This window comes from Leptinotarsa decemlineata, unplaced genomic scaffold, assembly GCF_025532065.1.
Source record: "Leptinotarsa decemlineata unplaced genomic scaffold, Ldec_3_MD MMD2_tig00001019_RagTag_RagTag, whole genome shotgun sequence".
NCBI classification, from domain to species: domain Eukaryota; kingdom Metazoa; phylum Arthropoda; class Insecta; order Coleoptera; family Chrysomelidae; genus Leptinotarsa; species Leptinotarsa decemlineata.
The window spans coordinates 4,992,840-5,005,171 of NW_027412557.1; the positions used below are offsets into that span (position 1 = coordinate 4,992,840).

At 33.8% G+C, this 12,332-nt stretch overlaps 1 protein-coding gene across 1 annotated transcript in view; it reads left to right on the plus strand.

Annotated features, from left to right (window-relative positions):
- Positions 1-1,965: 1,965 nt before the first annotated feature.
- The window catches only part of Epac (Exchange protein directly activated by cAMP), a 757,111-nt gene continuing 746,744 nt past the window's right edge, over positions 1,966-12,332 (plus strand). The window contains exon 1 of the mRNA XM_074175396.1: positions 1,966-2,119. Coding sequence (XP_074031497.1) covers positions 2,091-2,119 — 29 coding nt within the window. The 5' untranslated portion in view covers positions 1,966-2,090. The remainder of the gene's footprint in view (positions 2,120-12,332) is intronic.

Here is a 12,332-nt window from a genome sequence, read left to right on the forward strand (position 1 = left end):
ATATTCTGATTTCTTCTTGGTGTTACTTTCTTTACTTTTGATATCAAGTATAGAGTAAACGTTGTTTCAAGTCTTAACAGCAGATCCCCGAATATTGAGTTCACATATGGAATTGAAAACAACAAGGAATTATCATTCTTGGATGTCTAAGTGATTAGAAGTAACCAGTGTCTAAAATTTGATGTCTACAGAAAGATATATTCCTGATAGATCACGCCATTGTCAACAACACAAAATGACAGGGTAATGTTCGTAAATCTTTGGCTTTTCAAAAAACCATGGCTTCAAAGTTTATTGTTCTTCCATATGAACCAAGATACACTTCAAAACTTTTTGCTCACTTCAACAAATGCTTCGTAACCCTAAAGATGATGTGTTGGAGAATTAAAAGTGGGGGATATATGAAATAAGCTACGAAAACTACAAAAAAAAAATTACCAGAGAATGAATGAAATTGCTGATATTGGTATATGACTCTTGTGACTTGAGAACTATGAACAGTGACATTGTTACGGTCGCTCTGTTGATATTAGCGAAAACTTCAACGAGACAATTTCTCGCAAATTTTTATTGGAAATCAATGATGTGTGTCGGAAACTGAAAGTAAACTCTGTTAGATTTAAATGGAGACCAATTTCAGAGTTAGGAATTAGTTTTCATCATCTCCTGAAAAGGCAAAGTTTGTTGGTGAAACTTGCGCCAAGAATAATAGGTATTGCAGTCCTGGTATTTGGAAAAAGTACTTGTTTTGGACTAATATTAATTATTCAAAATTTCATAATATACATTCGTATGATTGAATTTTTCTCATTCGATTTTAGAGAGATCAAATATCTATAACCTACCACAAATCATTTGAAATAAAAATACCCACTTGTGATGCACTGTTTGGAACCTTTGGTGTAGTAATGAATATTACTGGATTTTTTTCTTAACACCAAACCGTTATTTTAATACCTCGATACGTGTTTCGATCACCAAGTGATCATCTTCAAGAGGAAGAGGAAAGTGTTGGGAAAAAACTCCAGTAATATTTATTTAAAAATGCCTTGTTATCTACATATTTGTATCATGTTATTTCATCCGTATGGGAAATAGTAAACTCTCTTTGTCTCTGCAACTCCCCCAACGCCCAATAGTTGTTAAAAATGTGTGTTATTTTTTCTTCACCAATTTTTGTAGCGTGTTTCATTATGCATTTATCGAGACGAAGAGGTCGTATTTTTCTCTGAGGAATCTGTTTTTCAGATTTTGATATCGATGTGTAACCTTCTTCTGAATTTCTTTATAATGTAATTTTCTTCGTTATTTAATTATTTGTCGTTTCCTTTCTCGCTTGGGATTATTTATATTTTCAATAACAGCGGGCATAGCATCGAAGATTTGACTGTTTTCTTCATGAACATATTGATTTCATTTTGCTGATTTTCCTTGCCTTTATTTGTGACTATTGACTATATGTACCTAAATATATTTTTCGTTATTGTAGAATGTGAAAGGAAAATGAAGAGTTTAGGTTTGTTTTGCCTTGCAACCACGGGTCTCGGGTTTGAATCTGGTCTAGGAAAGTTCATTTTTTTATGTAGGTACAGAAGTGCATTGAAAATATTTGGTGGTTTACAAGATAAAATTTTAAAAACAGTTTATTTGTAACAATGGATACATTATACATAAGTCGTGGATGAACACTGTTTCTATTCTTACAGTAGTGAATGAACACTTGTTAGGATCCTTCTCATTATTCATCACTGTCATCAGTCCATCATCCTGCATATCAACAATCATCTTGAAACCACCTGATGGCTATTTCACATTCTGTCGTCGAGACGGCATTCCGTCAATCAGGACGCGCACCGAGCTAGGCAACCCTATTACTACTTTATCCAATTCGCGTCTTGCGCACCTTGCCGAAAGTGCTTCTCTGGCTCCGTGTCCCTGCTCGCGACGGACAGTTGTTGCTCGCGAATACTTCGGGTGACCGCCGAAAGAGCTTACGATCATGGTGCTCTGTGAAGACGCTAACGCGCTCTTGATTTAATCGGTTGAAATCCGCGTCGTCTTCGGGGGGATCCCGTTCCAGACTCCCAACTATGGAATGGATTACTTGCATAGACAAAAGGTATTTAGAGAACTGATCGTGTGGCTGGAATCGTTGTTGTTCTACTACCGACGTTTTGGTGGCCGTAGAGGCATCTTCAGATAATTAATTTTTTGTTTAATTGGCAATATTCTACCAATAGTCATATTCAGTATGTGTCCCATCAAGCTTACATTGGAAACTTCAGGCGAAGAAGTGAACTCATCGAAAAAAAAAATCGTATAAAAGTTTTAGATAGCACTGAGCTACAGGGTACCGAGTAGAACCGTGGCGTTTACAGTTGTTTTTTAAACGGAAGGTCATTTACTGTAAAGTGCTTCTACGAAATATAAGATTGCATGGGTAGTATACATGAAGTTTTTTCAAAAATATTGTTGAAAAGCTCATCTTTCTAACTTCCCCCATTTTTTAAAGAGAATTCATTCGAAGAGTACCTATGTTTCGTAAGGGGAATAAGTATTTTTGGGAAAGGAAAGGAGGAAAGGTTTTGGCTTTTTACTTCTCTAACCAGTTTGTGTCTGAAAATTACTTCTTTTTATGATCCACACATCTTTGTATAGAGTTAATTTTTTGAAATTGATTGCTTCCATCCTTTCTTTGGAAGATCCCACATTTTTTTGTATCAAGATGGAGAAGTAAAAAGCCAAAACTTTTTTTCCTATTCAATTTAAACAAGATTTCTATGGCTGGGATTCAATCAAATACGCGAATGAATGTTATTTACGTACTGTCATCGATGACATAGGTGGATTCAATCGTTTCGTGACAAAAGGTCGTTATTTTATGAACAAATTGAGTGTTTTTTCTTATAATGTTTTCCGTATTTGCTACTGAAGAGCCGATAAGGTAAGTGTTTCACAGCGAAACATCAGATGTCTAGCAGTGAGGATGACAGTGTTCCATATAAGTGCAACTTTTACCATTCATTTAATGTAGAATTACTTGTTATGTGAATTTTACTTGTTTCACTGATTATATTATGTAGGAATCCTGTGAATGATATCTGATTCGATTCCTTCACGAATGTGTGGGATACAAACCGAATAGAAAAAAGTGTTTTTGTTAAATTCAGTGTTCATATAAAAGTATTTGTTTCGAAAGTATTTTTTTTTCGTGTAATTCAATGTTTATATGAAAATAGCTGCTTCAGAAGGCTTTTTCTTCCAGTTTGTATCTAATAGTCCTTTTTTGCATGATCTAAAAATCTTTGCAAAGAGTTAACTTTTTCAAATTGTCTGCTTCCTTCATTTCTTTGGAAGATTTCCACATTTTTTTGTATCAGGATGTAAAAGTGAAAAGCCAATACCTTTCTTTCCCAAAAAACTATCTCTCCTAAAAATATATTCTCTCAATTCAAACGAAAATAAGTACTTTGGAAATTATAATTATTATTTCATTATCTAATATTGAGTTATTCAGAATTCAAAAAATTTTATTTTCATTTGTCAAATCTTCAAATTTTCCTAATCTTCATTCTACATGTGATTGTATGCGATTTTATTGTTATACCGTGAATGAAACAGGTAAACAGTCAAATATTTGCAACACGAATTGAAAGATTCTTCTCAGAAAAATATTTTGAGTCACAGACATTCGACAGAGATTCTGGAAGATTGAAATCAGAAAAAACTTTCCCTATTCTCACAAAAGGAGCTTTCGTTATTTTATAGATTTCATCTAGCAAATTGTATAATAAACTACTAGTAATATGGTACCGGCACACCTGACTTACGGTTTTATAATTTCATCAAACTATTACACAATTTGCTTAAACTCGGTATGTACTAGAGTGCACTTAAGATATAATCCTGGATTATTTTTCTATGAATAAATTTTGAGAATTTTACGTCCGCTGAACAAATTGTCATTAAGTCATTACGAATATTTATCTATTACACATTTTTGAAAGGAATAGTTACCTGGAAATTCATTCTTTTGCCTCGAGTTGAAATCGACCAGAAATGTTTATGTACTGAAAAAGTTCAATATTAAAAATTAAAACTATTTCTATAATAATCAAAATACCCTATATTATAGAAAGTATGCTTTAAAAGACCTTCACTTGTTAATGAAAATGTAGCATTTTGAAATACCAAAAAAACCCGTCCCAGTACCAGAAAAAAAAATCTTTCACAGCTTCGGTGGTATCGCAAACTGTATCCAAGCTCGAAGGATAAACAACAATAGTAGCCAAAAACTGTCTATGGAGTGAGAGAATGCTTATTGTGTGAGAGAGTCGGAAATAACTGATTTATGATCAGGGTTGAAAATGATTGAAATGGCTATTAAAAAATATGGGTTGGTGGTAGAAGGGTGGAAATTGAGGGATATATGTATTTTTTAATGCTACATCATGCCACGCATAATGAAAATAGAATAATTTGTCCACAAAATAAAAAAAATGTTTGGGGTGGAACACCCTTATCACTTAGTAGTATAAAAAATAGATTGAAACCTTTTCTCAGTTCTACCGAATGCACATATCCAATTTCATAAAAATCGGTCGAGTCATTACCACTTATTTATTAGTGAATAATTTATAAAAATTCAATGAGATATCTGCTACTTTTCAAAAAACTTTTTATAGTGAATTAACTTCTTCATTTCAAACTTCCAATCGAGCCTTGATGTGCATAATACTTACCTAGTAGATAGAAGTAGGGTATTTAAATTCGAATATCTTCAATAGAATCTCGTTAATGGTGAAAAATGGGATTGAACTGTAGCAAAATTGCCTAGTAACGAGTAAGATTGAATGATGACAAAAAATCGACTCCAGGTGTTTTGGTCTCAGAGTCATAAGGAATAAACCGGAAATTTCGAAATTATATTTTCGTATAAATTATCAAAAGTGATAGCTATTATAAAAGAAAGAGAATTTTCTATGTTTTTTTGTGATGGATGAACTCAATAAAAACTCCAATGATGAGCATCAGAGAAATTTTTTTATTAACACTCTGATAGTCACTGAAATCGACACAATTCTCACACCTTTTACTTCACCATAGCTGATCAAAAGAACTATGCATTTCAAATAATAGAAGACCAAGCACCAAAAATGTTTTCAGAGAGGTTTTTTCACATCGTAGGTACTAAGTTTAAAACGCCATTCAAGTGGAAACGGAATATTATTCAATTTTTTCTCAGATCCAACTTCGATTCATAGAGGTAGGTCTAAGTATTATTTCTATGCAAACGGTTATTAGGGTCAAAACGAAAAAATATCAATTTTTCTGAAGATCATGAAATTGATGAAACTTTGGAAAATATCGGAGTGAATAAAAATTATCATATTCAAAAACTGAAAAAAGATAATGATGATGATAAATTTATTAAATCATTAATGACCATAAAAACCATATATTGAATTATGAATAGAATTTGGAACTTCTGATGTGAATGAATCTATTGAAAACCCTTTTTCCACACCAGAACAAAATACTGTTTCTCAACGTGGGTTTCGCTAACCAAGTTAGCACCATCAGAAGATGACTTAGTTAAGTGTTTTCAATAGACGATGTTTCGGAATACAAAAATAATGTTCCGAGTGTTTATCCGATGAGAGTTTTTCGAGAGTCGACCTCTTGCTTCCATCTCATATGGCATTATCAAAACGTGTTACTCCTCCTACTTCGTGAGAGATAACTCCGTGGTTATCCCTCTACTGATAAAAAAAATACAGACGAATATAGAATTGCAAAATCTCAGGTCATTTCCATATGTTTACAGCACCAAAAAAGTTTGGGTTTTTGGTATAATTCACTCGAAAATGGGAAACTTTACCACAATTCAACTGATTCTTTATTGACTGTAGCTGATAACGTTTCTTGGTGGATGTTACAAGTTTGGACTTCCATAATCTGAAGAGTTGTTAACAGATTTGAAACCTGTTTCCCGTTACAAGCTGACGCTCTCTTACAAACTCATCAACCCTCAGAAGTAGAAACTTGTACCAGTACGAGGTATTGCCTTTTGACGTGCGATTGATAGAACGGGTTGGACGACAGGTAGTGAAAATCGATCGTCTGGCCATGCGGCTCGAACCACCGTTTCACCTGGCGGTTGATTGAATGACATGAATGAACCACTCACGAAAACCACTGACACCATCTATGGGAGAACGAACGAAACGAAAACAAAAATTTATTAAATTAAAAAATGATTGAAACTACTAAGAATAATCGGTTTGCAATATGAGTTACTTATAGGTAATAGAAATAATTTCACATCGACATTATTTCTATTTCAAATAACAAAAATAATGTAATATTACATGTTTTTTTTAATATTGACATAATTAGGTTCGAGTATTCTCGATATTTTCAATAATTTTCAAATATCTTTGTTCTTGCATAGAATTCAAATCTGATTACACCTTTTCAGATAATGAAAGTCTGATTTGAAAAATCAGAATTTCAGAATAATCATATAAATGAAAAATTATTGTATATTTACGAATATGGAATTAAGGCAACGTTTTTGTTTTTATTATGGTATATTTTTAGTATTTATCAACAGAAAATTTGAATAATTCCACTTGGCAAAATGTTATTTATAGTATACATGGGTTCTCATGATTTTTAGGGGCCTAACGAATTCTGCAAATACGTCAATTGGTCGAAATTATGCTCAATAATAATCATATTATATAGTGTATATATTATATAACGATTGAATTATGTTAATTATAATTAGTGTAATTATAATTTTAATTATAGTATTGTGTTTTCCACAATCTTAAATGAAAAGTTATTAGAAAAACTCTAAATGCAAAGAAAGAGCCAGATGATTTCTTGTAAATAAAGAAAACAATATGAAAGCACAAATTTGAAATATGACAAAACTCAATTTAAGCTGCAGCACTCTGATCATATTATCTCTTTTTTTTTATGATGGAATCGGCCGATACTTGATGAAAATCCATAACTAACGTATTCTAAAAACACTTTATTGTGTGATTTTCACTAGACAGTTTAACAAAAACGCCACACGTGTTTTGCCATACAATGGCTTCCTCGGGCGTGTCTTAATAACTAATTCTACACATTCAATGTTATATATATACCTCATTCTTCAATTTGAAGTTACCTGAATTTCAAGTACCTGATTTTTTACCTAAGTTTGTAATTAATTAAATTACCTGAGCTTATGTTCCATTTTCCACATTTGAAAACATATTTAGTAACGGAGAGTTATTCAATTCTAATTGATCATTCAGTAAATTACCTGAATTCCTGAACCTATTGATTTCTGAACTCATGTCCTTCTGCTAAAAGGTGGTTTGCAAATGTGGAATTGGTCTTTCTATTTACAAAACTACTTCTATACTCTTTAATTCTTTGGGGAAATGTTCTTCCTGTTTGGCCAATATACAGTTTTGGACAAGAGCCACAAGTCAGCTTACATACTCCTGATCTATCCGACACCGAAGTTTTGTCTTTTGTCAATAAAGACAAAACAGATTTAAAATAGTAAATCATTTTGTCGCTATCGAGAATGCAATTTTTACTGCATATTCACAAATAGGAAGTATACCAAGTCTCTATTGAAAAAAAGTAAATTGAAGATGTTTCCGATTGAACAAAAAAGGTCAATATTTCGTTTGCTCATCACTACATATCCGTATCTGTTTACTGAAAAACACGTTACATATAGTTTGCTATATGAGTCATAATCTTATAAACTGAAAAATATTCACACAATTCTCTTCATATTGGTTGTTCACCACTTTGCCAACGTAACACAAGTCGATTAGGTCTGTCAGTATAAAAAATGCGTGCTCGGGATTCGATGGAATCGACGAAAGCTGTTTATGTCTGGTTCTGATTGGCGAAGGTTCTACCAGCGAAAAAGTAATCGAAGTGCTTGAAAAGATGGTAGTCTGTTGGCGAGAGGTCTGATGGCGACTATGGCGGGTGAGGTAGAACTTCAACGCTCAATTCGTTTAATTTTCAGACGATGATCTGTTCGGAAGGTCGTTGTGATGCAGGATGGGATCTCTTCTGTACCTGCTGCTGTACCAGTACCTGTTGCTGATGTAATTTTCAGTATATTTCATAGATTCTCTCACAATATGACTCTGCTGTAATGGTTGGGCCCGGATGCAGAACCGTTATAGTGAACCGCCATATAGTAACCATGGTATTTTTTGGTGGATTTTCGCCTTTGGGAAGAGCATGGGTGGCTCAATGGTTTTCAATCACTGTCCTGAATGTATCCCGTTGTTGTAGAGGATCCGATCCAAAAAAGGATCGTTTTGGTTGCGAAAAAGCAAAGAATGACATACCTTGAAACGTGACAATTTTTGTCGATGGTTCAAATAGTAGGGGACCCACTTTTCGAGCTATTTCACATTTAAAATACGTTTCAAACCATCAAAAACTGTATGGGAGGTGACGCCCAGTTCTTTCACTATCTCACGTACCCTTCATTGAAAAAACAATACTCATACGACTGTTACAAAAGCAATGAGATTCCTATAACTGAAATCATGAGGAAGAAATTGAATATTTCCGGCCATAACGTGAGCTGCTGTGACAAAACATTTCAGAATTGGAAAAAAAAATTAGGATTTAGATTTAAAATAATAAACAAACGTCAAGCAGTTATGGAAGGCAGATAAATAGTGGATTTGACTAAGAAAAAATAACTAAATATAGACAAGAACAACGAGAAATTTTATATTATGAAAGAATGGACTGATGGTTCGACAAACATGCCTGCAAACAAAGGATCGCAACTAATCATTGTGCATTGCGGAAGAAGTAAAGGATGGGTTTCGAATTCTTTGAAATTATGTGGAAGAAAACTTGAGGAGTGAAATATTGACTATCATAAGAACATGGAAGCTAATATTTTCGAGGAATGGTTTGAAAAAACATTGATTCCAAATTTGGATGATGCAAATAGTGTACTGGTTCTTGACAATGCTTCCTATCACTCGCGACAGCTCATCAAAGTACCGAATAAAAATTTGACGAAAGATGAAATACAAAGTTTTTTAATGGATAACAATTTGTATTTTGAATATCATTATACTAAACACCAACTACTTGAAGTTTTATAGACAAAAACATTTGGAAAAGTGTATGCCCTCGAGAGTATTGCTGAATTGTATGGACACATTATTTTTGTGATTTCAATCCCATCGAGTTGATTTGAGAAAAATTGAAACAAAGCATCAGGCCTAAAAATAATTTTCCAAAATTTGATAAGAAGGTAATAAAGGTAATTAAAGAAAAAGTACATAATATTATCGAAGAAGACTGACCGAAAAGGACCAAAAAGTAATTTTATTTGAAAAAGACTGTATGGAGATTGTAAACTTCCATATTAATGGTGGAAATAAATTCATTATTGATTTAAATGACGACAGTGATAGTGAAACAGAGAATATGGAAGAGGAATTAACAGAAGCTTTCGAAGAAAGTTAGTGAAAAAGTGTTTACTTGAACTATACAGATATGTGATTTCCAACGAAACAGTGGCCGAGTGGAGAAATAAAATGGTTTTTCCAAACTAGTAACTATGATAGTAATGAATCCCTCCGTGAAAAAATCGGAGAAAAAATGAATTGTCTCAAATTATTCACTTGAATAGCCTGCTGGACTATATGGTTTATTGATTACTGATTACTTTTAATTATTATGAATCATGGATTCATAATTTCAATTTTTGTTGGCATATAGAGAAATATTTTCATAATATTCTGTATGATCTGAAAAGTTGAGTGGTTAGCCGTTGTATATTTAAAAGCCAGCAAGCACAAGCTAATAAAATATTGATGCCGTGGAGAAACTGGAAACGATCGAGGGTAAACTTTCCGCACAATATAGGGTAGCTTGCTCGTTAACTTGGTGGACATATGAGTGTTATCCATCAGAAATATAGCAAGGCCCTAACGCTGTTATTAACTGAAAAATATCCATCCATTCATTTCCTCACTAGTCCTCGTCTTTGGATGGTTCATCTCTGACGGATTTATATATATGTATAATGATATTTCGTATATAATGTATATAGTTACTTATTTTCAAATCGATTAATCCTTCCTTTCTTTGGAAGATTCTCTCATCCATTTTTTTGTATCAGATGGAGTAGTAGAAAGCCAAAAACTTCCTTTTTCAAAAAAATGTCAAAATTCATTTGCATATATTGAAAAATAATAAATACAATACATCATGAGGGAGTCCGGCTCTGGGTGAGAGTGTTATAGTTCACATATCAACCAGTCCATCTTTTCTTATATATTTAACGACATCAAAGTGTATTTAATTTGTGAGAACCAGCGAGTTGATTCAATATCACTTCTCCGTTCATACACAATCGTCAAATTTCACGTAAGTGAAATAATTTTCTTCAGTTCAATACATATTCCACCATAAATTTTGTATACAATCTTTACGTAGTTTTTTATTGGTACTGATAATTCGTGCCAATCTCGAACAGGCAGGGCCGAATTCAGGTGACTAATGACCAATAAAAAGAAATTTCCCATAATAATATGTTGTCCGGTTCGACAAGTGTTTCTGACAACAGGAACCTGAATCCCACATCAGATTTCAGAACCACATTGCCATCCAATCATCTATCTATCAACATGTCGTATTCTGCAGCTCTAAATCAACAGCAATCTCCTCGTTTCCCAAGTAAAAACCAAGCAATTATCTTCAACTTATCAGTTGGAATTAAAATACAAGAGTATATTCTAGCCCTTGGAAGTCTCATAAGTCCAAAGAACATCCTGTTTGCGTCGAGAGTATCTAACGGAAGGATATGTATATATTTGTCCAATACCGAAATAGTTAACAACTTCATGGATAACTATGGAAAAATCACAATCAATAATGAAATTTTACAAGCAAGGAAAATGATTACCCCATCTGAACGTCTAACGTTATCCAACGTGTGCCCTTCTATTCCACACGATACTCTCGAGCAAGCTCTACATCAGATTGGATTGAGATTGGTATCTCCTATATCCTTCCTCAGAGTGAACATTCCTAATCCAGAGTACTCCCATATTATGAGCTTTCGCAGACAAGTATACATCGTTGTCCCAGAAAATACTTTAATTCCTGATTCGATCCTCATACATCATGAAGGCACTCCTTACCGCATCTTCATATCTAGAGATAGCCTGACTTGCTTCAAGTGCAAGCAAAGTGGACATATAGCAGCCACTTGTACTACTGTGATACCTGCCCTACCCGTTCTTGAAACACTACAGGTATCTGAACCACAGACTGTAACGGCTCTAGCATCATCCAATTTGGATCATAACACAAATATCCCAAACGCGCCTTCCAATGTTCAAACTACAACTACTGATTCCGAAGTCTCTCAAACTGGATCACCTTCTACGGCAGATCAGCACAACTCAAACAAACGAAACTTATCGGAAACCACTAGCCCAACTAGCGACAACATGACTGATCCATTTCAAAAACCAATTTCATGCACCCGAAAAAAACCTCGTTCTATCCCATCCAATAAAAACAATATAACGGTAGAATCCCTCCTTGCACCAGCTAAAAACTTCATTGAAACAGAAAATTTTGTCATGACTTATAATCAACTAAGAGATTTCCTTGAAAACGTCTATGGGACAAAAGATCACCTCAGTGTTGCAAGGCAATATACAGACGACATACAAGGTCTTATCAACATGCTTATGGTATTGAACCCACACTTTCAAGATAGGAGCATAAAATCCCGATGTACCAAAATCAGAAAAAGGCTTACAAACCAATTGAAGTTAGAAGAAGTGGCATTCTCTGAAACCGAAAGTGAAATATCCTCCCAAGAAGTCAATTGATCATCTTCATTCTACAATGGAATATGAATGGGTTCCATACCCAACAAGAAATGCTAAAAGTTTTAATTTCCGACCACAACCCATCTGTATTATGTTTACAAGAAACACATTTCAAGGACGAATATCATCACAATCTCAAAGGTTACGATTGTTTCTTCAAAAACAGAAACTTTCAATTAAGAGCAAGTGGAGGCGTCGCCACGTACATACAGACATCATTACATGCAATTAATATACCAGTAACGTCCAATCTTGAAGCTACAGTGACCAAAATTTTTTCCTAAAGTACTTTACGTTTGTAATATCTACATACCACCCAATTACGACTTCACGCACAAAGAACTTGATCACTTACTAAAACAAATACCGAAACCCAGATTGGTTTTGGGAGATTTCAACTGCCATAATGTATCTTGG